Raw genomic sequence first — 27980 nt, 5'->3', positions numbered from 1 at the left:
GCTTGCCAGTGCTCTTCCCTTCCAAAACAGCCACTGCTTATTACTTGTGGCATGAATTCTGGGTGGGCAAGGGCAGTGGGGTGCAGGGAGGGTGCCTGGGGACCTGGAGACTCGAATTCCAGTCCTGGGCTTACCATTTCTAGCTGCGAAACCCAGAGGCAGGCCTCCACTGGTGCAAACCAGTTTAATGGGGCCATAACATCTTTCTCAGGGGTTTGCGGGGTTTGCGGTGAACATTGAAATAACATATGTGATGCTTTAAAAAAGTACTTTGCAATTTCCTTTTTGTTGCGTGGACTGTCACGTAGGGGCTTGTGTGTAGCCCTCTGAGGTTAGGAGGTTTGGAGAAGACAAAGGTTTCACTTCCACAAACATTTTCTTTCTTTCTTTACTGTGAATCCTTACCCGAGGATATTTTTTCCATTGCTTTTTAGAAAGAGTGGGGGGGCATGGGGGAGAGCCAGATCAGTCATTTGCCTCCCACATGTGCCCCTACCTGGGCCAGGAATCTTAACTGCAACCCAGGTAGTGCCCTTGACCAGGAACCCAGCCCTCGACCCTTCCACGAGGGCCGACGCTCTAACCATGGAGCCACCCAGGCCAGGGCCACAAACATTTTCTTAGCCTCCACTTTGCACTGAGAATCGAGAAAAAGAAGAAAAGACAAACAAAAACCCCAGCCTCAAGAACTTCACGGTCTACCCAGAAAGCGAGGCGGAAAGGCGATGTTTCGTGCATAATGAATGTGGGTAGGTACAAGGAAGAGGGGGCCCAGCGGTGCGTGCGCTGGGGGTTGAGGGAGTCCGGGCATTCCGCTTCTTCCAATCAGTGTAGGTAGGAGGGGAGGGGAGGCTGTCAAACGTCTCCCCAGCGTGGGATGCTGGTGGCGCGTCTGCTCCCCACCGGGGAGGAGGGAAGGTAGCGGCCCCCTCCCCGCCGCGGACCAGCCTGCGTCCCGCTGGCCGCGCGGCGCCGTACCGAGTCAGGCCGCTGGGAGGCTGGGGAGCCGCTTGGCGAGCAGGCGGGCGAGATGGGGGAGCTCTTATTTTGACAGGGGCCTCTCCGGGCTCTGGTATGAAGGCAGAAGGAGGCAGCCAGAGCGCCCGATGCTTATTCAGGCTGGGGAGCCGCGCCGAGTGCAGGGCGAGCGGGGCTCCGGCAGCGCAGGGGAGCCCGGGGAGGCGGCGCGCGGCGGAGCCAGTGGCCGGACATGCCCCGGGCTCGGGGCCGCTGCACCCCCGCCGCCGCCCGGAGCCAGCCGGCCCGACGCCCGCACGCCTGGGTCCCCCTGCGCCGCGCCCCCCGGGGGCTGCGACCCCGACCCTCGGCGCCCGACCAACAATAAGCGCCCAGACAGCCCCCGCCGCGCCCGCGCCCGCCGGCCCCGCCGGCCCGGGGGAAAGTGAAAGGAGGCGGCGGAGCGAGCGAGGAAGGAAGGAAGGAAGGGAGGAGGAGCCGGCGCGCGAGCCTTGAGCTGCGGCCGAGACCCCAGCCCGAGTCCGGGCGGACGGCGCGCGCCCTTCCGCCGCTGCCCGGCGCCCACGACCATGCTCCGCGACTGGGAGGCAGGCACCTAGGCGCGGCGACCCCGGACCCCTCTCCCGGGCCGGGCCGCACGGAGATCCAGACCCCAGGATCCAGCGACCACCCCCTGCCCGCCCCCTCCGCACCTCCGAGTGGCGAGCAGGAGGATCCGACCCACCCGCGACCCTGACCTGGTCATGGCGTCCAGCTCCGGCCTGGTGTGAGGACTCCCGACCCGCGAGAGGTGAGGGGTGGGCTGGGGCCGCGGCGACAGTCGTGCCCGCCCGGCAGGGGCGCGAGGAGGGGGCACCAGCTCGACACGGGAGGGGAGCACAGCCGGACGCCTCTGGCCCGCTGGTCCGCACGCCGCGCTGTGCACCGGGCAGGGGCGCCCCCAGGATCAGTGGAGGTTCCTCTTGGGCCCCCAGTGAGGTAGGCAGCCCCAGAGCACAGTGGGGAGGGCTTAGGGGCAGCCGGGGGACCCTGCCACCCTAGAGCGGAGAACAAGGCCGGCCTTGGGCCAGCTGGAGCAGCAACCCTGCCCTGGGGGCTTCTGGGAGTTGTAGTCCCCCTCCCAGGGTTACCAACCCCTTGGGTCCCAGCACCCCTCCCTGCCTGATGGGACCTCCAGGAGGAGGTGCATGGGGATTGGGGATTGCTGGGGTCACCCTCTGCCCCCAAGCACTGCCTAGGAGCAGCAGGGACTGTGACTGGAGGAGTCTCCCCAGCCGAGGATTCTTAGTGGTGTGGGCTTGCCTGGGGTGGGGGTGGGGCAGCCACACCGTGCCTTGGAGGTGTCCCTGCACTGCGAAGGCGAAGTGGCCCTGCCCTGGTCCAACGGCAGTGGGTGAGGAGAAGCGAGGCTGGGGGCTGAGATGTGTTCTGTCCCAGGGCTGCTGGACTCTGCTTTCAGGAGGGAAGGGGGTCCCTCCTCTCCCTTCTCCCACCTGGGCGCCGAGGAGAGTGTTCCTTACAGTCTGGGAATCTGGGGGTTGTCTCTCTGGAACAGTAAAGCCAGGATCAGCTTCTGTCTGTCCAGCTTCCTTCCTCCCGGGTTTTTCTGACACTTCCTCCTCCCTCCCTTTCTGTCTGTCTGCTGCTTGGGGTGTATGTCTGTCTGCGTCTGGGTCTGGGGGCCAGGCCTCTGCTGTGGGGAGGAAGAGTGTTGGTCCGGGAGAGGTGAGCAGGGCATGTGACTGAGGCCCGGGGAAGGGCTCACTTAGGACGCCGTCTTCCCACGATCTGCTGTAACTCCACCGACGTCTATCGGCAGCTTCCCAAGGTGGGTGGGCGTCCACGTCCCTTCCTCCTGCTCCTCAGCCTTTCCAGGGAGCAGCTACCCCTCCTGGGCTAGGGCTGTCTGGCCCCGCTGCTGCCCACCCCCCGGCCAAGGCTGCCTTCTCCCGGTCTGGACCACGATTTCATGGCCCCCGGCGAAGACCGTGTTCAGGCCCTGTCTTTCTGGTGTCAACTCTGAGGTGCCTGCTCACAGAGCCTTGGGACGGGGGGAGGATGGCAGAGAAGGTGAAGGGTAGGGGGAGTCTGGTGCCAGGAAGGAGGATGCTGCCTTCCCTAGGTGATCAGGCCCCCTGGCCTTGGAGAAGAATCAGGTCTGAAGATCGTGTCCCTCTAGAGCAGTTCTCAATCTGTGGGTCGCGACCCCTTTGGGGGTCGAACGACCCTTTCCCAGGGGTCGCCTAGGACATAACAGTAGCAAAATTACAGTTATGAAGTAGCAACGAAAATAATGTTACGGTTGGGGGTCCCCACAACATGAGGAGCTGTATTCAAGGGCCGCGGTATCAGAAGGTTGAGAACCACCGGTCTAGAGGTTCCCTGCTTACCTGCGTCGCTCCTGACTGGGGTGGGGTAGGGATTCACGTTGGAAAAGGTACGTGTGAGGGCTAGAATACCCCGAGTCCTGGATTCCAAGGAGCTCTTGTGCTCGGTGTAGCAGGAGATGGGTTCTGGAGGTCCCCATGGAGACCGGAAGGAGGCTGTAGTTACTGTGGTCGGAAGTCAGAGTTGGAAGAGAACAGTCCTGGAGAGGGATTGGTGGCCCCTGGAAACCTGGGACGAGCCAACATGCTGTGGGACCTCGTGAACTTGCTTTTTGAATGTGTTGGGCACCCATGACTCTGGGGAGTTCCTGCCTCCCAAGCTCTGGGTACCTGGGCTAAGGAGGGGTCCTGGGCTGCGGACTCAATCTCCATGAACAGCCGTCTAGGTAGAGGCCTGGTGGGTGGCAGTGTCGACTCAGCAAGGGCTGGAGTGCCTGGCACCTGCTTTAGATATAAGGCGATGCCTGCCAAGAGGGGCTGCCTGCCTGTGGGGGAGTGGTTGGGGTGGAGCTCCATGGAGTCCAGGAGTGGGGTGCACACAGCAGCAGTTCTAGCAGGAGTGGAGAGAGCCAGCAGTCACCCAGTTTTGCAGCCCCTCCAGGGAGCCTCAGACAGGAGCTGGGGGCATCCCCATACTGCCTCTGGCACCACAGGCTGGAATTCTGTCCCAGTGCCTGGGGACAGTGGGGAGGTGGTGCAGCTGTGGGGAGCCAGGATGTCTGAGTGTCCCAGGACCAGAGGCCTGAAAGCAGGTGGGGGCACTTTGGGGTTCTTGTTGCCCTCATGCCATGTTTACTCTTCCTGGGGCTTCTGGGTTGCTCATAGCGGGGTGCTCCAAGAGCCTGGGCACCCAAGGGTGATGGGGAAATAGCATCCCTTCCTTGTACCAAGAGCTGTGGGCATTGCCCGGGTGCTGACCTAGGGGGAGGAGACAGAGGGGGATGGCAGCGTGGGAAAGTGGGCAGCCAAGTGGGTACAGGTTGGGTGCCTTGGGCGGGGAAGCTCTGCCAGGCCTGCCCTCCCCGGGGTGGGGCTGTTTCAGGGACTGGCTCAACCTGTTGAGTGCCTGGCTGCACGAGCTTGGCATCGGTGCCCCTGACTGCCAGCCCTGCCAGCTGCCCACCTAGAGCCACACGATGAGGCTGTCCCCAGGGCTCTGGGGAAAGGAGGCTGCCTGGCCACGGATGGGCCAGGAAGGGCCAGAGAGTGATAAGCTTTCCTGGGTCCCGGCCGGTAACTACTGGAGCCGGGCTGGAGCCTGCTGGAGTTGCAAGTAGTGGGAGCCAGAGGCCAGGGAAGGCCACGGAATCAGGCTCCGGCGTGGCATGGCACTTGGATGGGTGGCCCTGGAGACAGCAGCCTGGGTCAGAGCCTGGACTGCCCTGTGCCCTGTGCTGGGCTAGTCCTCCAGACCCCCACCTCCAGACTGGCCTGAGAGCACCCCTCTCTGGGACAGAACGGCCCACTTTCCCTGGAGGTCGGGGAAAGGGTAGTGAGGGCATTCTGCTACCCCGAGAAGGGTGACTTCGTGGGTGTGGGGCATGTTGCACTGCCCCAGTCTTCCCAAAGCCCCGCCCCCCCAGAGGAGGGTTCTCAGGGAGCTGCCCCCCCTGCTCAGTGTGGAAGGCCCCTGACCCTCAGGCTCTTGCTACCCTCACCCCAACTCCTTAGCTCTAGGCCCACCTCGGGGCTCTGCCAGGCAGTGGGGCAGGGGTGCCGAGGCGCCCGTCTGTGGGGGAGAAGGTGGTCCCGTGCCTGTGAGTGGTAGGGACACATGCAGGTGCCCCGTCCTCTCAGTCCCTGTCTCCTCGTCCAGTCAGTGCAGAAGCAGAAGCCTCTTCCTTGCCTCCTTCCCACCCCAGGCCCTCCCTTCTGGGCCTGGGCACCTGCCTGTCCCAACTCGGGTGCCTTTTGGAGCCCCCTTTCCTCAGGGGCTGGGTTAGTCCAGCGCCCTCCTCCTGGGCTGGTCGGTGGCTCTGCACTCGCCTGCCCACCCCCCCACCCCCCCACCAGCCTCAGCTGGGAACAGCTCTGCCGCCAGCATTTCGAAACCGGACTGTGATGAAATCCCTGAGTGCTCCTCCACCCCCTCGGCCTCCCGGCCTCCCGAGCCCAGAACTTAGTCCTGGAACCTGGCTGCTCTCCTCTCTGAGCATGGCCGGGTGTGAGTCCGAGTGCTAGCACGGAGCGCGTGTGTACTGCTGCGTGTGTGTCCCAGGGGAGGTGTGTCTCTGCCCGTCAGCATGCAGCGAGCCGGCCTGTCTCTGTTCCTGGGCCTGCTCTCTGAGGACGAGCGCCTCTGTGGTCTAAGGAGCCCTTCTCGGGGAGTTTCGGGTTATTTTTAGGAGGTTCCTTGGATGCGTGCCTTTGGGAGTTGTGTCTGAATCTCAGTTGCAGTGTCTGGGAGCAGTGCTGAGAGGTGTGTGTGCCCAGGGCTGTGGCTCTGGTGAGTGTGCACGTGCGCACACAGGCGTGTATTCCGTGTGTGTTCCCGCCTCTCTCCTCCTCCCTGGGAACAGGTCTGGGGTGTGTGGTCACATGTCTCCCTGACGCCGCCTGGGACGTGGAGTCCTCGGTCCTTTGATAGGGAGCTTTCCTGGAGTGGGGCCAGGCCTCCTGGCAGCTCTGTGGTCCTTGGAGAGAAAGGGGTACAGTGGGGATACTTTGGGATAAAGTGTCCCCAGGGTGGGGCTTTCTTCCTGTGTCCCTCATGGACACCCAGCACCTCGAGGGATCCCCACACGACCACTCCACCCTCCCGTCCTGAGGCTGCAGTGTGGATGCCACTGGGAAGCCCAGTGCCCTCAGGGACAGGGCGTTAACCCTGTGCCTCTGGGCTCACTTGTGTTCTGAGGACAGAGACAGCCGGCTGCCTCCGACTCCGGAGTTGGTGGCTAACTTAAGGTTTACAGAGGTGACTTCTCTAGCTAGAGGCCGAGAGCAAAACAAGACTAGATGCTCCTCTTTCCAGCCTAACAGAGAGAGGACAGAGGGGCCTGGCATCCTGAGGGGGTGATGTGCCACCCCAGAAATGTGAAGCGTTTGGGGCGGGGCCAGCTGCCATTGTAGAGTCGATCCTGGGGGGTCCTTTTGTTTAAAAACATATATATTTACTGATTTGAGAGAGAGAGAAACAATTTGTGGTTCCACCTATTTATACATTCATTGGTTGATTCTTGTTTGTGCCCTGACCGGGAATCGAACCCGCAACCTTAGCATATCAGGATGACACTCTAACCAGTTGAGCTGTACCCGGCCAGGGCCTGGGAAGGTCTTGATGTCCAATCTCAGGCCTCCCTTCTGCAGTTAGACAGTGTTCTACAGGAGGGAAGGTTGCCAGGTGTTTCTCTCTCTCTCTTTTTTTTTCTTGGCCAAACCAAGGGTGGTGGCCATAGCGTTGCGTCTGCACGGGAGGCTGGCAGCGAGACCCCGGTGCCTCACTGTGCCATCCTGGGATCCCAGGCTGTGACCCAATGCCTTCCTCTGGAAGCGTCCCTGGCAGACTGGTGAGCAAGAAGAGCGCCAGGCAGGGCTGTTTGTGAGAGTCCAGGGCTCGTGGAGACGGCAGCGGGGGATGGGCACAGGAGCCGCTGTCCTCTTCACGTCTGCCCCCCATGGCCTCTGGTCCCAGGGTGAAGGGAGAGGAAGGGAGGGCCAACGGCACAGGTTGGTACAGTGCTCAGTGACCCAGCGTGGGGAGGGCCTTGGCAAGGAATTTTCAGTTAATTTCCCAATCTCTGTCTCTGAGACACGCATGCACACGTCACTGCAGACACCTCAGGAGATGAGCCCAGAAAAGCACCCAGGGGTAGGGCAGGGCAGCACCAGCTGAGCCATGCGGAACCAGCCCGGTGCTGGCAGATGCCCTGCCCTACCCCTAGAACGAGAGGCTGAGCCTAGGTCCCCTCCCCAGCTCCCCATCCTGGGCCTGGGAGCACACAGACTGGAGAGGGTTAAGTCTGGTTGGCAGGGACACCCCTCCCTCCTGCCAGAGAGCGCGGGAGGGGTGGTTAGCAGCTTGCTCTAGTTGGCCTCTCTCCCAGAATTCTTTGGAAAAGAACTCCCCTTTGACCCCCAGTACAAACTGAGCCCAGCCACCAGCCTCCCTCCTGCCTGCCTCACCCAGCCCCGTGCTGAGCTGTGAGCCTGATCTGGTACCAGGGTTTGCATCTTCAGGGGACAAGGGGACAGCCCAGGAGACCACACCGGGCACTGGCCCCACACCATTCCTCCCCAGACTCAGGATAACCCTGGGGTGGCTGGCGCCACGCTCCCATCCCTCCCCCAGGGCCTCGGGCCAGGCTGTGGGAACTGTCTGTGGGCCCACCTCTCTCCTCGTGGGCTGAACTCCCCGGGATCCAAGGCACCTTCCCGGGCCTTCTTTTCCTGCTTCCAGGACAGGGAAGGGGAGCTGATTCGGCCTGGCGTCCAGCCAATCCACAGAAGTCCTGGAGGGGGTGGGGTGGTGGGGGTGGGGAGACTGTAGTGGTGGCTGTGGTAGCTCAGACTTCCTGGAGCTGCAGGTCATGTGTGTGTGTGCATGTTTACGTGGTGTGTCGGGATGGGCCTGGGGTTGTGGGAGGAGCAGGGGCATGGAGTGCTGGCCCGGGCTTCTCACTGGGACCCACCCTGCACAGGGAGCCCTGGTCCCAGACCACACCCCGGAGCCTGAGCCCACACAGTTTCCCCTGAGGTGAGGGGTCTGCTGGGGTGCCCCTCTGCCCCCTGCCCCTCAGCCCCTGGCTGGGCTCGGTTGGCCATGGTCTCCGGCTCGGCTTTGGTCTTGGGTGCCCCACTGGCCCTCTGCCCCCACTTCTCCTTTCCTCCCCTTCCCCCAGCGGAGGGGGGCCAACGGCCTGGCAGCCTGGAACCTGGTAGGAAGCGGGCTAGGCCAGGGCAGGAAGGGTTAAGGCAGCCGCTCAGGGCCCCAGCCCCTGTGACCTGGGTGGGTTCCCGAGGTGGGCGGTGGGCGTTGCCAGCCGCCCCTGGAGGGCAAGGTGCAGTCTCCTGGGTCTCCCAAGCCCTCTCTCCGTTGCTGGCTCTGGCCCCAGCCGGCTGAGTCAAAGCCAGGGTGGCTACCGGCCACCATAGTGTGGTTTCTGCCTCGGCCCCTAGAGACACAGCTCTCTCCCTGCAGCCTCCCCCTCTTTCCCTCCCTCCCTCCCTCCTTCCCCTCCTTCCTTACTTAGCAACAACTCCCTGAATTCACAACAAACAGTTTCTTGAGCTCCGGTCTGACTGGGGAAAGCTGGAGAAAGCCCTGGACCCGGAGGAGGCGGTTCCAGACCCTCCCGGGGGGCGGGGCCTCCAGTCCCCCACCCTCGCCGCGGAGGACAGCACCCCTCAGGGACTGGGAGGAAGTGGTCCTGGTTTGGGCCGCAGTGACAGGTGTGGCCGAGCAGGTTTAGGGGCAGGGCTTGGACTTCACCCTCCTTGACCTTTGCCCCTCACCTGCAGAGTGGGAGGGGCAGCAGACTTGGGGGGTGCTGTGCTGTCATCATGGTAACTTCCCTTGCTCCCTGCCCTGATTCTTAGGGACCAGGATCAGTGAGGACAGAGGGATTGAGGGTGGGTGGGCTGGGGGCAGCCAGGCGGGGCGCCTGTGTGGAGGGGCTGGTGTGGTGCCCGCTCCTTGCTCCTTCCCTGGGCCAGGAGCTGTGCACAGCAGGCGTGGAGGGAGGGGCTGAGTGAGGGAGACGCCCACCCTTCCCCTGCACTCTGCCGGTACCAGGGCCTGTGTGCTGTGACCGGTTAAGAACCCAGCTGGTGGTGTCTGGATTCAGACCCTGACTTCTCCAACTTCTCCAACTCTGGACTGTATCTGTGAAGTGGGGAGGACAAGGGCGCTCTTGCACAGGGTTGTTCGGAGGGTTAAATGAGATGATATGCGTCTGAAACACGCAGGACAGCTTGATGTGTCCGAGTAAATGCTCGATAGGTGTTAGAGCTCGTCCTCGTCATTCGTCGTCATACCTTGACCCCCAGGGGCTGTAGCAGGGGGAGAACTGAGGGGCACTGGGGGCCCGGGAAGAGACAGTCTGGCCGGCGCTCAGCCTCCTGGACCCTAACGCCCCTCCAGACCCACCTGGAACTTCAGTGTCCCCGCTGCTGGTGCTGGCCGACACCTTGATTGCAAGTTCGCTTAACAGCTGGGCCCCGAAAGGCCCTGGAGGGTCAGGACGTCTCTCCTCCCTGTCTCCCAGCACGGCTGGGCTGAGCCCTCCCTCCCCCAGGCTGTGAGCTTCGGCCCCTCTCCAGCCATCCCGTCCCTTGTCCCTTGTCCCTTGTCCCTCGCTGCTCTGTTTCTTCGCCAGGCTAAAGGAGACATTCTGTCCTTCGACGCCCTGGATGGCTGCTCCCTTTCTTTCCTGGCCAAGGGGTCCGGGACCTTTCTTGGGGAGAAAAAAATGGCAGCATGGAGCTATGATATGGGTGGTACCTCTTTGGCCAGCCTCAGAGCCCCGAGTGCCCTGTACCCACCTGGGCATGTTCCCCGGGCGGCGGGCAGCGCTCAGGCCTGCGACATGTGTGGAAGCCCAGATGACCAGGCCTGAGACCTGCTGCACACAGATGGGCAGGGAGGAGGCATCTGAGGCCCAGAGGAGGGGTAGCTTATACCAGCATCTGTGGGGTCCAGAGGACACCCCCAGAATCCTTTCCTGGGCTGAGGGATGAGTGTGGGCAGTCTGGAAAAAGGCTGCTTCAGCCCTGTGTGCCCTGGGGCAGGGGAGAGGCCCGAGTGAGGCTGGGTGAGCAGGCTGCTGTGGCCCTGGGAGGGGGAGGGGATGGTGGAGGGGCTGAGGCTCCGGAGCTCCTGGGTGCGGGTGGTACCTACAGCCAGGGCAGCCCTGCAGACAGGTGGTTTGGATCTTCCGGGAAGTGACTGTCCAAGTCCCCGGAGAAAGTTGATCAAAATGGGGCAGATGTGCCTGGGATGCCGGGCTCCTGGGTGTGAGGCCTGGGCTTGGCTAGCAGGTACCTCTTCTGGCCTGGTCCCAAGAGGGGTGGGCTGGAACCCGGGCTCTACTCACTGCCTCCCCGGGGATGGCCGGGAGCACCGCCCTGGCATGGGCCGGGGAGGCTCAGGTTGGCCTGGGCCAGGCCTGCTGCTGGGTGACCCCTGCCTGTGCCCAGGCCCTGGAGCCTGCTCCTTGGGCAGGCTGGGGCTATTTTTGGGATCAGGCTGGGGCTCTGGGGCTGGTTTCAGATGTTCCAATGTGAACAGGAGAAAATGGGAACAGATGGCTGGTGGGTTCCATTCAGTGGGTCCTGCTGGGAGCAGGTTATTTTTAGGGTTTTATTAACCCTTTGGGGGCTGGTGGAGCCACCTTGAGAGGGACAACCTTCTCTGGATGAAAAGAGAACAGGTCTTCTCCATGGACCCTAACTTCCAGAACCCGTGTCCCAGGGGTTCTTCTGTCACTCTCAGACCCCCCCCCCCCACGTTTAAAGAGGTCCATGGCAAGAACACAGACTCCAGCTTTCTCCAAGCCCAGACCCCGCAGAGAGAGTCAAGGGGGCAGGCAGGGAGAGGCATGCCTGCCGCAGGGGAGAAGGGGCCCCCCCTTTGCTTGCCTCCTGGGGTTTTGAGACACAGACCCGAGGCTGAGAAGGTGGTCAGGTGCTCTCTGGGTTCACACTCTGGGTCCGACTGTGCCGTCACCCCGGGGGTGCCCAGGCCAGTGCTAGCCCAGGGACCGGCCTCTGCAAGGAACACAGAGGAACCACGTCATTGCACTCAGGACCATGGACGCGATGCCCAGGAGCCCTCGGACCTTCACAGACAAGTCTCCGGGCAGGGGCAGTGCCTACATAGACCAAGTGCCGTGTGTCTGGGTGCTGTTCAGGGAGTAGCAGAGGGGACCTCACGGCCGGGGGTGGTGTGTCCAGGGCTGCGTGTGTCGAGGGCATTCTGTCAGATGGTTCTGCTCACAGTATTTCACTCCAGGAACGTGTCCTCATTTTGCAGAACAGGAAACGGGGGCTCCAAGGGCCTGTGGCTCGGAAGGGGTGGGGTGTGACCGGCACCCTGTCTCCCTGACTGCAAACCCCGTTCCCATTTCACTGCACCTCTCACACCGGCTGGACACCTGGCACCCGGCCACCTCGGGCGCAGGTTGATGGAATGAGTGTGGGGAAGGAGGCCTGGGGGCAGGGGACTGCCGGTCACTCCTCTCTCTCTCTCGCAGTCCCCTAAGCCCTGTGCCCGAGGGTGCCAGCACTGACACCGGCAGCCCGTTTGGCCTTCCTGTCTTCCCTGCAGGAGGAGCGCGGCAGGCATCCTGCCCGGCCAGCCCCACCCCCACCCTGTCCTGGCCCACATGCCCCTGCTTCCTGTGGGGTCATGGCCGTCTGGATGTCAAGGAGGCAGAGCTGGAGGGCCCTCCAGGTGCTGCCAGGGCCGCATCGCCGGCGGGCCGGGCGGGGCTGGGAAGACGGCCCTGCTCTCCTGGTACCTGGGGAGCCAAGCGGGCAGCCTGGGTGAGGTCCTGCCTGTGGTGAAGGCTGGCGGCCCAGAAGGCTGCCGACACTGCGCTCCTCCCACAATGGCCCCATTGTTCCCGCAGCCAGGCAGTTTGGAGGAGGTGCCTGGGCCACCCCTAACCCCCACCCCCAAACAGGGGCCAGATTAACCCCTTGGAGGCCAGGGGCTGGGTGCGGGCCCACAGGTCGCCCTTGAGCCCTGCCTCTCCTCTGGGACCCGGGCTCGGGAAGCCACTTTCTCCCCTCCCGTGCCCCAGGGCACCCCGGGCTGCAGCCTGGGGGCTTCCCCAGGGCCGGGAGTCGCACCTAGACCCTCTCCCGCCCCCACCGCGGTGCAGGAGCCAGGGACCAGGAAGTGCCAGTGGGGTGGCAGGCAGAGACCAGATATATTTGGGCTGGTGGGGCTAATTCCAGCTACCACCGCCTGCCCTACTGGCTCTCCAGCTCCTTTCCTTCCTGTGAAACCAGAGCTGGGTTGGGCCTAGCTCAGGATTTCGGTGGATTTAAAGAGGCAGCACCATCCCTGCCAGCTTCCTCTCCCCCTCCCCAGGTAGGGTCTGGGGCCGAGAGAGGGAGAGAGGGCCCTGTGCTTCTGGTCCTCCTTGCCCTGGGCTAACCCCTGGCCCGTGCCCCTGTGGGGGCGCCAGACTTCTGGCACTCCTCACTCCCAGAGCTTGGGGTGGGTGGGGTGGGCGGGGGTGGGCTGCGGTTTCCTGTGCGGGCTGTTTGTGCCTGGCCCAGAGTGCCCGCTGCCTGCCCGGGCTTCCTGCCCTGTTTGGTTCATTGTGCCCCCCTTCTCCCCTCCCCGCTGGGGGAGGGAGCAGCCAGGGATTGGGCAGCAGACTTTGGGGGCACCTCACTGCCAGGGCATGACTGCTTCCCGAGGCCTGGCCACACTGGCACTGGCTGAAGGAGTCGATGAGGTGACCTCAGGCTTGTCTAGGCAGTGCCACTTGTCCCCGCGGCCTCCGGAAGAGGGCACCAGAATGGGCGGAATCCCGGGTAGAAGCAGCCTGCTCAGTGACCCCAGACGGGAAAGGTCTGGGGCCTGGAGTTTCCGCCTCCCCGTAGGGCTGGGGTTGCCTGACATTACCCTGGGGCCGCAGGTGGCACTGGAAATTCCCAGACAAGAAGGGTTGATTTGCATGATCTCCTTTGGCAGGAGATGGGGGGAAGTGGGGAGAACTGCTAGGAAGCTGGACGAGGGGAAACCCCTCACCCCCAGCCCCCCAGCCTCGAAGTAACCACACACAGGGTCTCAGAGTGATACCCTGGTCCTTGGGCAGACTTCCCGCTGGGCGATGGATCCTTGACCTCCCCACCCAGCTGAGTCACCACCGCAGGAAGAGGAAGTGACCTGGGTGGTAGAGAGGAGCTTCTAGGGACCAAGGAGTCCCTGGAGAAAGGGGACTCAGGACCTTCTTGTCTTGGGGGCTGCATCTCCTTGAGCCAGAGGCCAAGGGTGCCACCTCTGTTGCTCCCAGCGGGGCCCTGTCCTTTTGGCCATCACAGGGAGTCCTAGCCATTCACTTCCTCGCCAGAGGCATCTGCCCACTGAACGTGGGGCATGGCCCCTCCAAGCAGCTTTCTTACGGCCTCTTTTGGGTGGTTTTGAGCTAGGCAGAGCCGGTGGGCTTGCTAGAGCACCAAGCAGAGGCTTCCCAGGTGGGGGGGCCGGAAGGAAGCAGATGGCCACTGGCCGGGGATGCCGCCCGTACCTGCGGCAGCTCCGTGCTGAGCAAGGAGCTGGAGGCTCTGGGCGTCCATGGACGCTTTCCTGGTCTCCCACCTCCAGCACGGGTCAGGCCCTGCTTCCTGCCCTCTCCCCAGCTGCATAGGGAGGGCAACTATCTCACTCTGTCTTGGCGCCTCCTGGGCTCTGTTCTCCTGGGCATGCTCTTGGCCTTTCACTTAGGAGCCTGGCACCGGGCGCTGTTTGCCAGCCTGTCTCCACTACCCACCGTACCCCCTAAGAGGGGGCCGCAGCAGTGTGTTCCCACAGCCCCTCCCTTTCCTTCCACCCATCTTAGGGGCTCCAGCCTGGTGCTGGGAAGCCCCCTTCACTCATGGGTTAGGGCTTGGGGGATCAAGGGGGCTTAGTTTTAGTATATGGTGATGGAAGACGATTTGACTTTGGGTGGGGGGCACACAGTGTCTTATACAAATCTTGTAACATATAAATCCACACCCCAAACCTACATGATCCTATGAACCGATGTCACCCCACTACATCTGATTAAGAAAAATGAAAACGGCATCCACCAGGGACCAGCCCTCAGTCTCTCCTGGGACTGTGTGTGTGAGAAGGGTCTCTGGGGGCTGGGCAGACTCCTGAGGGGTAAAGGTGTGTGTGTGTGTGTGGGGGGGGGCGCTGTGAGATGGGAAAGTCCTGACTCATTCCTGCTTGACTCAGCTTGCCCTGCGGCCGGGTGGGGGCGAGGAGGTGGTGTTCTGGGGGAGAGAGTCCCGCCTTACTGGGGACCCTGGAGAAGACTAACTTTCTAACGCCCCCGCCCCAAATCATGACAGGTCCCAACAGTTTAAGCTGTGCACACAGGTGGTAGTGGTGGCCCCTGCCCTGGCCCTGGCCCGTGGGGAACCCACCTCTCCGGCATGGGCTCTGATGAGCCGTGGTCACTCAGCGGGGGGCACTGCAGTGTGGGGAAACACAGGGGGACGCGGGCTTGGCGATGCACTTCTTGGTCACTTCCTTTCCCTAGACCTCAGTTTCCTCATGGTGAAAGGGGGACCATCCAACTACTACCTCCCAGTGGGTGGCAGGTGGTGAGGATGACCGAGGTGGCGGAGGTGGGGCCGGAGACCCCCGGCAGCCCCCGCCGGCCCTCTGCCCGGCGCTGCGCCCATGCCCATCCGCTCCGGCCGGGGCAGGGGGCTGGCTGCAGGCTGCTTCCCAGCCAGGCCCTGGACTTTGAAACATTTCCCGAGGCTCCTCCCTTCCAGGGCCAGATCTGGAGCCGGAAGGCCAGGGTGCCCCGGGGTTAAGTTAGGGTTAGATTCTCACAGGGTCACAGGTGGGGCCCCCTCACCCCGCAGTCCCAGCCCAGCCTCCAGCCGCCGGGCGGGGAGCAGCGGGACCAGCGGGACGTGCCTGGTGTCTGGGGGGCCTGTCACCTGTACAAAGCTCGGGGCCCAGGACTCCACCCCTCCCCTCCCCCACCGGTGCGGGATGGCCGGGTGGGGGGCAGGGCCGGGCCGGGCAGGGGGCGGCAGGGTGAGGCCCGTGTCTGTGTAAGTGTCTGTCCTGCTGTGTCTGTGACTGCGGCCTGAACTTGCTAGGGCTCCCGTGGCCGGCCTCAGTCTCCCCCTGCGCCCCAGCAGGCGCCCGCGCCGGCGGGGTGGCTCCGGCCCGCGCCTCCAGCGCACCTCGCCAGCCTGGCGTGGGCGCACCTCTGGCTTCCTGGGCTCGGTGCGTGTCTTTGTCTCCCGGTCCACGTGTGAGCTGTGAGTGTGTGAGTCAGAGTTCGGCTGCCGGCGGCCGAGCCCCTGCCTGGCGGCGCCCGCGCTCGGCCGCCCGGGCCGCGTGTCTGTCCCCCGGCGCTGCCCGGAGGGGCGCCGCGTCCTGTCCGCCTCCCGCTGCATCGCCTTTGGCTGCTGTCTGCTCGCTCTGCCTCTCCGCTCGGCTCTGCGAGGGGGTGGGGTGGGGTGCAGGGCGGGGGAGGGGAGGCTCCTGCATTCTTGCGGTTGGGGAGGAATCTGAGCCAGCGTTACTGGTCTCCAGAAGAGCCCAGCTGCAGCCCCGGGGCCCCGCCAGGCCTCTCGCTGCCCGCCCGGGCCTGCTGGGATGGGCACGGGCTAGGCCCCGAGCTGAGGGCGGAGCAGGGCCCCCATCCCCGGCTCCCCCACGCCTGGGGCGCCCGGGGCGGGGCGCTGCGCTGGGGTAGGTGTGGGGGTCGCGAGGGGTTCCCTGCCCCAAGTAAGGGGCGTGCCTGGGAGAGAGAGTTCCCCAGGGTGCCATCAGAGACTTCAGGCCCTCCCGCCACACGTGGGCACCGTTGCAACCTATCTTTTTACTGCATTCTGCCTCTGGGGCCCGGGGCCTGCCGGAGACTGCAAGCTCCCTGTGGGTCAAGGGAGGGAGGGCTGGGGTAGGACTGGCCTCTAGGACCGAGACCCCACCTAGTAGTCGTTCCTTTCCATCCCCACCCCACCCTATCCAGTTCCCTAGTCTCAGGGCTGTTGGGTCCTCCCTTCTCCCCTCCCCTCCTTACACCCCTCCCCAAGTCACAAGTTTTCTCTTTGGGGCTTGTTGCTGCAGTCCGTGCTCCAGTACCGAGTACCTGGCTGGGCCCTGGGCACGCAGGGGGCCGTAGCCCCACTGTGTGTGGGAGCCATGAGGATCCTGGCTAACAAGACAAGGTGTGTGGGTGTCATGGAGGGTGGGGTGTGTGTGGCTGCGGGAAGGGAAGGGCCCACCGTGATGGGGCTGAGCCGTGCTGGCTGGAGAGCCAGCCTCCCTGGGCAGCTAGCTTCCAGGCCACCAGTGAGCTCAGGGGGTCAGAATGGGAAGGCCTGCCCGAGGCCGGAGCCTTATGCCTGGGCCCAGGGGACAGGCGGGCAGGCAACCAGCAGTGCCTGCTGCCCAGTCCCTTCCAACCTTCTTCTTCAGAACAGTTTGAGCAGAACCCCCACCCCCCACCCCACTGTCGGGTCCAATGGCTCCCTCTGGCCCCAGCCTGGGGGGGGCAGTGCCTCCTTCCTCCCCTTCCCCAGGAGAAGCCTGCAGACAGGGCCAGGCGGCCAGCAGGACAGCAGAGCTGAAATAAATCTGAGCTGGTGTGGAATGAGGGGGGATAAATATCCTCTCCCAGTGATGTGATCTTTCCAGCGGCTATTAATAGGTCTCCGGGGAGGGGGAGGTGGTGGGGGGGAGCCAGCTGGATCTTAAAGGGCCCACAGCCCAGGCTGCAGGAATCCTTGGCTTTAAGCTGCACTCCAGCCTGCTCCACACACCGCCCCCCTTCCCCTTCCTTCCTGCTCCTGCCTGCCCGCCAGGCCCGCCCCAACCTCTTCAGGCTCTCCCCCTCCTGCTCTGGGGAGCTGTCGGGCCAGGGGCTACCACTGTGTTGTGTCTCCCCACTTCCCCAGGGGAATGGGACTGGGGCATGTCACTCAGGTCCTGTGCCCCTTCCCTGTTGGTGTGGGGACACATGGAAGTTGAGGTTTGGGACCTTGGAAGGAATCCGGAGGAGAAACCCTAGACAAGAGAGGGTGGCCGAGTGTTGGGCGGGTGCTAGTGTGTGTGAGGGTGCTGTGCCACCGATGGCTGCCCCATGGACACTGGGGGTGTGGGTGGGTTCTGCCGAGGAAAGGCTCTGGTTCTCATTTGAATTGTAGGGGCTGAGGGTGGAGGGATTTGCCCCTCTTCACTCTGCGAGGCGAATGCATCCGCCCTCGTCTGAGGAGCAATGAAAGGAGGTAGGGAATGAGCGGGTAGTCTGGAGATGCCTCTCAGCCCTCACCTCCCCACCACTAGGTGAGGCAAGACGGGCACTTAAAATCCAGGCGCCCGAGCCCCTATCAAGGTTAACTTTCCATGTCTCTCTCACCCTCTCCCAGGTTACCCCACCCCAGGAGGAGAGAAGCTCCGGGGAGCCCGCCACTGTCCCCCCGCGGCCACTGCCCCCCTGCCCCATCCAAGCCAATGCACCCAGAAAATAAGTTGACCAATCATGGCAAGACAGGGAATGGTGGGGCCCAATCCCAGCACCAGAATGTGAACCAAGGACCCACCTGCAACCTGGGCTCGAAGGGTGTGGGGGCGGGGAACCATGGGGCCAAGGCCAACCAGATTTCACCTAGCAACTCAAGTCTGAAGAACACCCAGGCAGGGGTGCCCCCTTTCAGCTCGCTCAAGGGCAAAGCGAAGAGGGAGCGGAGTGTGTCTGTGGACTCTGGAGAACAGCGAGAGGCTGGGACTCCATCCCTGGATTCCGAGGCCAAAGGTACCCCATTTTCTGATCCCCCAAGAGTTCCAGCATGTTTTACGGTCCAGGGCCCAGACCCGCTGGGAGACCATCTCTCTGTCCCCCTTGCCGAGTCCTCGTCCCCTGCTTCTCGCTAGCATTTATGTAGGAACATCTTTCTCTTACCCCATTTACCCACCAACCTGGCCACTTTCTTAGGATTGGGGTTGGCCAGGGTGGAGATTTGTCATCCTCAGGGGCCACCCATGATGGGGCCGCACAGAGTGATGGGTTGGTTTCTGGTCAGTCTCCTTCCCCCTCTGCTCTCCTACCAGAACCCCTATAGGGGGAGAGGGAGGTGCTCTGGGGTGAGGAGCCGACCAGCACATCCCAGGAACCTCTTGGTATCTGAGCAGCCACTAGCCTGGAAGAGTAGCAGAAGCTTCCCCCCTCCACCCCCCCAGCCCTAATTAGAACCAGTTGTGCCTGGTGCTGGGTGGGGGAGGGGAGATAGGCAGTGGGCTGTAGAGAGAAATCAGAAACAAATGGTGGTGTGGTGGGGGCCAAGGGCTGGCTCAGTGCCCACGTAGCTGGCATTGCCCTGGATGTGGGGAGAACGGGCCGGGGGTGGGAGGACGGGGCCTCTGCGCACTCACGCTGACCCCTGCCTGCCTGTCCTGCCCGCAGAGGTGGCACCCCGGAGCAAGCGGCGCTGTGTGCTGGAGCGGAAGCAGCCCTACAGCGGGGACGAATGGTGCTCGGGACCAGACAGCGAGGAGGACGACAAGCCCATCGGGGCCACCCACAGTGAGTGCCCATCATGCCAGGGTGCTGTAGCCCATGGCGCCCTTGGGGGATGGCTGCCCTGAGGGAGCCTGCCTCTCTTCACCTGGGACTTCAGAGGCTGGGGCAAGCAGCAAGGGTCAGGAGCCCAGGCTCCTCTGTGGCCCCACCTCTGAATGCTCCCTGCATTGTGACAGTTCTGCCCCTGCCGTCCAGGTGCTGCTCAGCGGCCCCCTCTTCCGAAGGACCAGGTGGGGTGGGGTGAACCTCAGGTGGCCCCTTCTGGCTCTGCGCTTTATACCGCCTCCCATGAATTCCTGGCCTATGCTGCCACCTACTGGTCAGTCGAGGGAGGGCAGGAAGAGTCCAGCATCAACCTGGGCTCTGTGGTCAAAGCCTTGCTAAGCCTGGACCGAGCTACAGCCTTCCTTAACCTTGAACTGTCTGCTGGCAAGTGCCCAGAATACACCGCCAGGCAGAGTGTGGGCGCGGGTGGATGCTCACTCTCATTCTTTTAGTGATCAGCATGTATTTGGGCCTTCCACAGGTGATGGGGGAGAACCAGACACAACCCTGCCCTCGGGAGGCCCAGGCACATTTGTGCTAACCCTCAAAACTTACGTCTGTTTTGTTTGCGGGGGGTGAAACAGTGGAACGCATAAGAAACTAGCCAGAGAGTGTTCAAGTGTGAGCTCGGTGAAGCAGGGACTTAGGAAGAAGGAAGAAAAAAGATGCTGTTTACACTTACTGCTTTGTGGTGTCCAGTCCTTACGACAGCCCAGTGAGGTGGGCGTTATGGGATGTTGCAGAGGGGGAAAGTCAGCAGGTGTTTGTGGAATGAGTGGACCATGTCTGTGGAGGGGGCACGAGATCAAATGCCCAAGAAGCCTCTATGGCTGGCTGGGTTTGCTGCTGCTGTTCATCCTCACCTGATGGTGTTTTCCCATCAGTGTTTGGAGAGAGCGGAAGGGAAGACGGAGGGGAAGAAAGAGAGAGAAACGTCGATGCGAGAGAGACACACCAATTGGTTGCCACCTGCACTACCCCAACTGGGGCTGGGGACAAACCGTAACCGAGGTACGTGCCCTTGGCTGGAATCAAACCTAGGACTCTTTGGTCCGCAGGCTGACGCTCTAACCGCTGAGCCAAACCGGCCAGGGCTCTGTCAGCATTTTCTAACTCTGTTTCCCCAAGGAGTTTTCAGTTGCTGACTATTTCCAAACTTGTTAACAAAAAATAGATTTTTTTGCCCAGGCGGTGTGGCTCAGTGGTTGAGCTTGACCCATGCACCAAGAGGTTGCTGGTTCGATTCCCGGTCAGAGCACATGTCCAGGTTGTGGGCCCGATCCCCAGTGGGGGGCGTGCAGGAGGCGGCCAGTCGATGTTCTCTCTCATCGATGTTTCTGTCTTTCTCCTTCTCCCTTCCTCTCTCTCTAAAATCAACAAAGAAAAAAAAATGTTAAAAAAAAAAAAGGTTTTTGGACCTGCCCAGCGCAGGCAGGAGAATTGAGGCTCAGAGGGACCAGTGCCTTGTTCCAGGCCACAGTCAGAGGGAGCGTGAGCACCAGTCACCATCTGAGTCATCCGTGTGTGCCTTTGGGCTTCTCGCTCGCTGGCCAGGGTGCCCGGGTGCACGCCGGCGCTCAGACGCAGCGCGAGGGGCAGAGCGGTCTGACCGGGCTTGGCAGACCTGCGGGAACCGCGTGCCAGGCACGTGGGCACCTGCTCCTGGGGCTCACACTGCCTCCTTTCCTGCCACGTGGTCCCCACGGTGACCGTCCTGGTCTAGGGCGAGTGCAGATGGCAACGCCTGGCCCTGTGGGCACCACCTTGGAAGCAGTGCACCTCTGTCCCCGGGCACCTCTGGGTGCGGTGATGGGTGCAGCTCGCTCTCCTTTCTAGATCTGGGCTCTTACCCTCTTTCCTTGTCTCACCAGATTGTAATGTAGTAGAGCCTGCCATGGCGGCCCCGCAGCTGGGCCCCAGCCAAGCCGCCCAGCTTCCCCTCAGTGAGAGCAGTGCGCCAGGCCCCCCGCATGGACCCCCGCCTGGCCTTCGGCCCGATGCCCCCGGGGGCGGGGGTGTCCCCGGAAAGCCCCCCTCACAGTTCGTCTATGTCTTCACCACCCACCTGGCCAACACGTAAGTGCCTCAGGGCGACCAGGCTGAGCTCTCCCCGCACCCCCAGCCTGGGGCCCGGAGGGGCTGGGCGGGTGGGGTGCGGAGGCCCCGCGGGTCTCTGAGCTCCTGTGCCTGACCCCTGCGCAGGGCCGCGGAGGCGGTGCTGCAGGGCCGGGCCGACTCCATCCTCGCCTACCACCAGCAGAACGTGCCCCGGGCCAAGCTCGACCAGGTGGGTGCGCTGCCTCCACTGGGCGCGCGGGCTGCGCCTCCCCCACCTGCTCACGCTCTGCTCTCCGTCGCCCTCTTGCAGGCCCCCAAAGTGCTGTCCACCCCAGAGCCGCTGCCCCTGAGCGCGCCGGCGGCGGGCACGCCGCAGTCCCAGCCTCCCGCGCTGCCGCCGCCCCCCGCCCCCGGCAGCGCGCCCCCTGCTCTGCCTTCGGAGGGGCCCCCCGAGGACGCCAGCCAGGACCTGACGCCCAACTCCGTGGGAGCCGCCAGCACGGGCGGAGGGCCCGGGGGCACCCACCCCAACACCCCGACCGCTGCTGCCAACACCAACCCGCTGCCGCCCGGAGGAGACCCCAGCGGCGCCCCGGGCCCCGCCCTGCTCGGGGAGGCCGCCCCCACGGGCAGCGCGCGCCTGGCGGGCTCCGAGGGCCTGTCCAAGGAGCAGCTGGAGCACCGCGAGCGCTCCCTCCAGACCCTGCGCGACATTGAGCGGCTGCTGCTCCGCAGCGGGGAGACTGAGCCTTTCCTCAAGGGGCCCCCAGGAGGAGCAGGTGAGGGGGGACCTCCAGCACCAGCCCCTCCTGCCCCCCCTCAGCCACCCCCGGCCCCGCCCAGCGCGCTGAAGAAGTACGAGGAGCCCTTGCAGTCCATGATTTCGCAGACACAGAGCCTGGGCGGCCCCCCGCTGGAGCACGACGTGCCCGGGCACCCCCCGGGCGGGGAGATGGGGCAGCCGATGAACATGATGATGCAGAGGCTGGGCCAGGACAGCCTGACGCCGGAGCAGGTGGCCTGGCGCAAGCTGCAGGAGGAGTACTACGAGGAGAAGCGGCGGAAGGAGGAGCAGATCGGGCTGCACGGGGGCCGCCCCCTGCAGGACATGATGGGCATGGGGGCCATGATGGTGAGGGGGCCGCCTCCGCCCTACCACAGCAAACCCGGGGATCAGTGGCCGCCTGGAATGGGCGCCCAGCTGCGGGGGCCCATGGATGTCCAAGACCCCATGCAGCTCCGGGGTGGCCCTCCCTTCCCCGGCCCCCGTTTCCCAGGCAACCAGATGCAACGGGTGCCGGGGTTTGGGGGCATGCAGGGCATGCCCATGGAGGTGCCGATGAATGCCATGCAGAGGCCTGTGAGGCCAGGTATGGGCTGGACTGAAGACTTGCCCCCCATGGGGGGGCCCAGCACTTTTGCCCAGAACCCTGTGCCCTACCCAGGCGGGCAGAGTGAAGCCGAAAGATTCATGACCCCTCGGGTCCGGGAGGAGCTGCTGAGGCACCAGCTGCTGGAGAAGCGGTCGCTGGGCATGCAGCGCCCCCTGGGCATGGCCGGTGGCGGCGGCATGGGGCAGGGCGTGGAGATGGAGCGGATGATGCAGGCGCACCGGCAGATGGACCCGGCCATGTTCCCTGGGCAGATGGCCGGCGGCGAGGGCCTGGCGGGCACTCCCCTGGGCATGGAGTTCGGCGGAGGCCGGGGCCTTCTGAGCCCCCCCATCGGGCAGTCCGGGCTGAGGGAGGTGGATCCCCCACTGGGGCCGGGCAACCTCAACATGAACATGAACGTGAACATGAACATGAACATGAACCTGAACGTGCAGATGACCCCCCAGCAGCAGATGCTGATGTCGCAGAAGATGCGGGGCCCCGGGGACATGCTGGGGCCGCAGGGCCTCAGCCCCGAGGACATGGCCCGGGTGCGGGCTCAGAGCAGCGGCGGCATGGTGGGCGGCCCGCAGAAGATGCTCCTGCCCTCACAGTTCCCCAACCAGGGCCAGCAGGGGTTCTCGGGGGGCCAGGGACCCTACCAGGCTCTGCCACAGGACATGGGCAATACCCAGGATATGTTCAGCCCTGACCAGAACTCGATGCCCATGGGCAGTGTGGGGACCACTCGACTCAGCCACATGCCTCTGCCCCCTGCGTCCAACCCTCCTCCGGGGTCTGTGCATTCGGCCCCGAACCGGGGGCTGGGCAGACGACCTTCGGACCTCACCATCAGTATTAATCAGATGGGCTCGCCAGGCATGGGGCACCTGAAGTCGCCCACCCTTAGCCAGGTGCACTCACCCCTGGTCACCTCGCCCACTGCCAACCTGAAGTCGCCCCAGACTCCCTCCCAGATGGCACCCTTGCCTTCTGCCAATCCGCCGGGACCTCTCAAGTCGCCCCAGGTGCTCGGCTCCTCTCTCAGTGTCCGCTCGCCCACGGGCTCTCCCAGCAGGCTCAAGTCCCCCTCCATGGCGGCGCCTTCTCCAGGCTGGGTCGCCTCGCCCAAGACAGCTATGCCCAGCCCTGGGGTCCCCCAGAACAAGCAGCCGCCTCTCACCATGAACTCTTCTGCCAGCCTGGGCAACATGGAGCAGGGTGAGTCCGCGGTGCTGGGCAGGTGGGCGTTGGACCCTGCACGGGGCGTCTAGGTGGTGTGTCCGTGATGGGGCCGGGGGATAGGCATCTGCACAGAGCGGGCGGCTGGCCTGAGGGGGCGATGTTGGCAGCTGGGTGTGGGCTCTCGCAGGAGCACGTGCTAATCTCCCAGGCATCTGGGGGGTCATGCTTGGCATCTCCCCGTTGCCTGAGGCCCCGAGGCCGGAGGAACTGCTTGAGGAAGGGTGGGCTGTGAGAGGGGTCTGTGTTCGGTGGGACATCTGGATAGAGGTGCCTAGAAGAGCCGGGTGGAGATTGGGGAGCTGACCTCCTGAACCCCGATACGAACAGCTAGATGACTGTCCCCTCCCCAGTCACCTCTGCACTTTGTCTCCCCACTTCTGTAGGCGCCCTCCCGCCTAGTGGTCCCCGGAGCAGCTCCTCGGCGCCTCCCGCCAACCCTCCCGGCGGCCTCATGAACCCCAGCCTGCCATTCACTTCCTCCCCAGATCCCACACCTTCCCAGAACCCTCTGTCACTGATGATGTCCCAGATGTCCAAGTACGCCATGCCCAGCTCCACCCCCCTCTACCACAATGCCATCAAGACCATCGCCACCTCAGACGACGAGCTGCTGCCTGACCGGCCCCTGCTGCCCCCGCCACCACCGCAGGGCTCTGGGCCAGGTGGGAGGACAGGAAGGGGGCCGCAGGGAGAAGAGCTGGCGTGGGCTTCGGGGTGGCGTGAGGGGGCGTGGCCAGCAGTCACCCGTGTGGTCACACCGGCCTTTATGTTCTAGAGGGCCCCGGGGCGGGGATGTGACGTCCTGGGACCCAGTTCCCGCTCACAGTCATGTAGTGGAACCAAGCCCAGGGCACTGGAGTGGTCTTCCCGGCCACCAGCGATGTGGCCATGGCAAGTTGGGCCAGAACCTGGGTCTCTTGGCTTCTGAACCGAATGCCTCAAGCCCCTCTCCTTGCAGCCCGGGCAGGCTGCCGCTGAGCGTCCTCGCCCCTGGCACCAGCTGGGCACGTGCAGCTCCTCACCCCCCTTTCTCTTTCCCCACAGGGGCCAGCAGTACCCAGTCCAACCAGATGCACCTGAACTCGGCTGCTGCCCAGAGCCCACTGGGCATGCACCTGCCAGGCCAGCAGCCCCTGTCCCATGAGCCCCCGCCTCCCATGTTGCCCTCCCCCACCCCTCTGGGTTCCAACATTCCACTGCACCCCAATGCTCAGGGGGCAGGGGCACCCCCTCAAAACTCAATGCTGATGGCTCCAGGAGGCCCAGATGCCCTGAATGCCCCCTGTGGCCCGGTGCCCAGCTCCTCCCAGATGATGCCCTTTCCCCCTCGGCTGCAGCAGCCCCATGGTGCCATGGCCCCCGGCGGGGGCGGGGGTGGGGGGCCTGGCCTGCAGCAGCACTACCCTTCAGGCATGGCCCTGCCCCCAGAGGACCTGCCCAGCCAGCCGCCCGGCCCCATGCCCCCCCAGCAGCACCTGATGGGCAAAGGCATGGCTGGGCGCATGGGCGAAGCATACCCACCGGGCGTGCTCCCCGGGGTGGCATCCGTGCTGAACGACCCCGAGCTGAGCGAGGTGATCCGGCCCACCCCAACGGGGATCCCCGAGTTCGACCTGTCGAGGATCATCCCCTCCGAGAAGCCGAGCAGCACCCTCCAGTACTTCCCCAAGAGCGAGAACCAGCCCCCCAAGGCGCAGCCCCCCAATCTGCACCTCATGAACCTGCAGAACATGATGGCGGAGCAGACCCCCTCACGGGCCCCCAACCTCCCAGGCCAGCAGGGTGTCCAGCGGGGGCTCAACATATCTATGTGCCACCCCGGACAGATGTCCTTGCTGGGCAGGACAGGTGTGCCCCCACAGCAGGGCATGGTGCCCCACGGCCTGCACCAGGGGGTCATGTCCCCTCCGCAAGGCCTCATGACCCAGCAGAATTTCATGCTGATGAAGCAGCGGGGTGTGGGTGAGGTCTACAGCCAGCCGCCCCACATGCTGTCCCCCCAGGGCCCGCTCATGGGCCCCCCGCCCCAGCAGAGCCTCATGGTGTCCCACCCCTTGCGGCAGCGCAGTGTGTCTCTGGACAGCCAGATGGGCTACCTCCCCGCACCGGGCAGCATGGCCAACCTGCCCTTCTAGCGCCTTGCTCGGGCGGAGCTGGGCCGGGTCGCAAATCCGATAACCTGAAAACGTTTCTTCCCTCCAGGGTTGGGGTGCCCTGGGGTCCAGGGGTGGGTTGGAGGGGTGGGAGGGGCTCGTGTGGGGAGTGGCATTTGTGGCAACCAGATACGCTGGCAGCTTAGTGGGGATGGCAGAGTAGGGGGGCTCTGGGGAGGGGTTTGTTCCATTTCGGCCATCAGAGTGCCCCTCCCCCTCCCCCAAGTCCTGCGGAGCCTCTGTTTCCCTGTCCACACCCAGCCCCACTCAGCTGTGCTGTCCGAGTCCTGCGTGGAACCCTTGGGGGAGGACGGGGAGGTGACGTCTCCCTTCTCCGGCCCTTGCCGCTGTCTTCAGTGCCCCTCTGGGCCTTGCTGTTCCCACCTGGCCTCCGTCTTCCTGCCCCGTCCCTCCCCCTGCTGACGTGGCTGACCCCTGTGCCCCTTCCTGCAGGCGGCTGGGCAGGTGGGCAGGTGCCAGCCAAGCTGTAAATAGAGAGCTGCGCTTCTGTGCCAGTCTGTGTGTGTGCTGTATTTCTGTGTTTTGATAGAAGTCACACAAAAAAGGGATAAGAGAAACCCTTCCCCCTTTCAAATGATTGCCCGTTGTTCCTGGACCCAGGGGTGTGCAGGCTGCTGCACCTGTCCGCTGTCACGGCGTCGCTGGGGCCGGAAAGGAAACCTGGTCCCTGAACGGTGACCTGTCCTAGATGCACCCCTGAGCTGAGGCCAGACCAGCTAGGCTTCCCCCTGGTGCCCCCAGGCTGAGGCCTGCTGCCAGGTGGCCCAGGACGAGTGTGCCTGTGTGTCCCACACAGTGACACGGGCCCTGGCGTCCTGGCTGTGCATGTCTGGTGTCCCCTGCTGCTGCAGCTCAGCCAGAGCTTGAGGTCCGAGGTCCCCGGTCTGGGATGGAGGAGAGGAGAGAGGCAGAGGCCGTGTGGCCCCCGGAATGGAGCCATGCGGAGTGGCATGGTGGCCCAGCGGGATCCCCAGGGCCCCGATTCCTCCAGAGGCTCCCCCTAATTCTGTCACCAAAGGGTTTGGCCGAGTCGGTCTTTCTCCTGCCAGCTTCCACCCACTGCGGACAGACCAGGGACAGGGTTGGACGGGCAGCAGGGGAGCATTCTGCCAACCCCTCTGCCCGCCCGTCCACCTGCCCACGGGCAGAGCTCCTGCCAGGGCCGGCTGTGTGCCCACCCAGGCACAGCACTGCCCCTCCGCCCCAGGAGAGCTCCCCGCCCCTCCGGGCGAGCTGAAGCCATACACGACTGGGCATCCTGCACCCCTGGCCCAGGAGCAAAACTTCTCCTTTCTCACTTCCTTTCCTGCCTCGGGTGGCAGGCAGCTCCCTGGCTGAGGCCTGTGGTGTCCGCCTGCGGGCCCGGGGCCGGTTTAGACCAGGTGTCTTCTGCCATGGCCTGTCCTCAGCCTCCTGACCGGCAGGGCCTGTCCTCACACTGGCAGCTGTCACACAAGGGAATGTGTCCCCACTTCTCCCAGTCTGGTGCTGTCCCCAGTCCACTTCCGCCAGGTCCGGCGCTTCCCCTGGGTCTGGCTGCTGGCTCCGGCCTCCCCCGGCACCTCCCAGGGCTGGGACCTAGGCCTCACACCCGAGCTACCTGCCCTCCATCCAGCCGGGCACTGTGCCTGCCCCGCCTCAGCCTGGGCCCTGGCCCGGGCGCCCCACCCCCAGCTCTCCAAACTGACTCAGTGTCCCCGCCCCAGAGGAGGGTCAGACTGCCAAGGGCCCCAGCTCTCATTTTCCCGCTGCACCACCAGAGTCGCTTTTCAAGGAAAACTCCACAGGCCAGCCTCGTCCCCTCCATCCGTGGCCACACCCCCAGCCATTTTGTACCATTATATAAATATATATAAATATAAATATATAAATACGATATGTGAAGACATCCTCTTGGTTTTTATTTTGAAAGGATTTTTAGGCTTGTTCCGGGGGTCTGTGCTGCCTGTACTGTATTGCCCTGTTTTATAGGTGCCTTTGTATTAAAGAGAAAATCAAACCTCTGCTCTCGCGTGTTCCTTCTGCACCAGGCTCCCCGACTGCCCAGCTGGCTGCTAGGAGGAAGGGACAGTGCCCTGGGTCCCAGCTCTGGGAACTTGGCTGACCGGCTGGAGGGGGAACCTGCTGTCCACTCCAGCTGGACGGAGGCCGGGGTGGAGGGAGGGCGAGCAGGTGACCTGGGGGTGAGCATGCGTGGAGCAGCTTCCCCTGTTCCATCTGAGCAGTACCCTCAAGGGCAGGGCCCCGCTTCCTGGGGGCAAGGGACTTCCCTGCCCAGGGCTGCTTCTCACACTGTGTAGCCACGGGGACGCCGCAGGTGCTCTGAGTCTGCCCTGGGCTCGGCCTCCAGGTGGGCTGCAGGAGCTGCCTGGCCTCAGGGGCCTGCCTCTGCCAAGTGCTTCCTCTACGGTGGGGGCCAGCTTGGGGACTTTCCCGGCTGTGTCTCCTACTGGGAGGGGGCAGGGAGAAAGCAGTCGGCCTCCTCCATCAGTGCCCAGACCCACCAGG

At 63.9% G+C, this 27980-nt stretch overlaps 1 protein-coding gene across 3 annotated transcripts; it reads left to right on the top strand.

The window, feature by feature from the left end:
- The first annotated feature begins 1572 nt into the window (after positions 1-1572).
- On the top strand, positions 1573-27343 carry BCL9L (BCL9 like). 3 transcript variants are annotated; one of them, XM_036258042.1, is made up of 9 exons: positions 1573-1768; positions 16126-16226; positions 17427-17812; positions 18461-18580; positions 20494-20698; positions 20825-20909; positions 20991-23274; positions 23682-23960; positions 24343-27343. In XM_036258042.1, exons 2-9 carry the CDS (start codon positions 16201-16203, stop codon positions 25431-25433), a joined length of 4476 nt encoding a protein of 1491 aa, XP_036113935.1. In that variant the 5' UTR covers positions 1573-1768; positions 16126-16200; the 3' UTR covers positions 25434-27343. The 3 variants fall into 3 exon arrangements, with proteins under 3 accessions (XP_036113935.1, XP_036113936.1, XP_036113937.1); XM_036258043.1 differs by lacking the exon at positions 16126-16226; XM_036258044.1 differs by lacking the exons at positions 1573-1768; positions 16126-16226 and adding an exon at positions 16242-17285.
- Positions 27344-27980: the final 637 nt, after the last annotated feature.

Source organism: Molossus molossus, unplaced genomic scaffold, assembly GCF_014108415.1.
Source record: "Molossus molossus isolate mMolMol1 unplaced genomic scaffold, mMolMol1.p scaffold_m16_p_13, whole genome shotgun sequence".
In the NCBI taxonomy this organism is placed as follows: domain Eukaryota; kingdom Metazoa; phylum Chordata; class Mammalia; order Chiroptera; family Molossidae; genus Molossus; species Molossus molossus.
The sequence above is the reverse complement of the archived record's forward strand: the minus strand, read 5'-3'. Positions and strand labels throughout refer to the sequence as shown.

What these genes read in the sequence shown, in the direction of transcription:
- BCL9L (XM_036258042.1), top strand. Translation starts at nt 16,201, where the DNA reads ATGAGGATCCTGGCTAACAAGACAAG. An exon ending in GCCCATCGGGGCCACCCACA is followed by an intron (nt 18,581 to 20,493) that starts GTGAGTGCCCAT and finishes TTGTCTCACCAG; the next exon opens with ATTGTAATGTAGTAGAGCCT. An exon ending in ACCGCAGGGCTCTGGGCCAG is followed by an intron (nt 23,961 to 24,342) that starts GTGGGAGGACAG and finishes CTTTCCCCACAG; the next exon opens with GGGCCAGCAGTACCCAGTCC.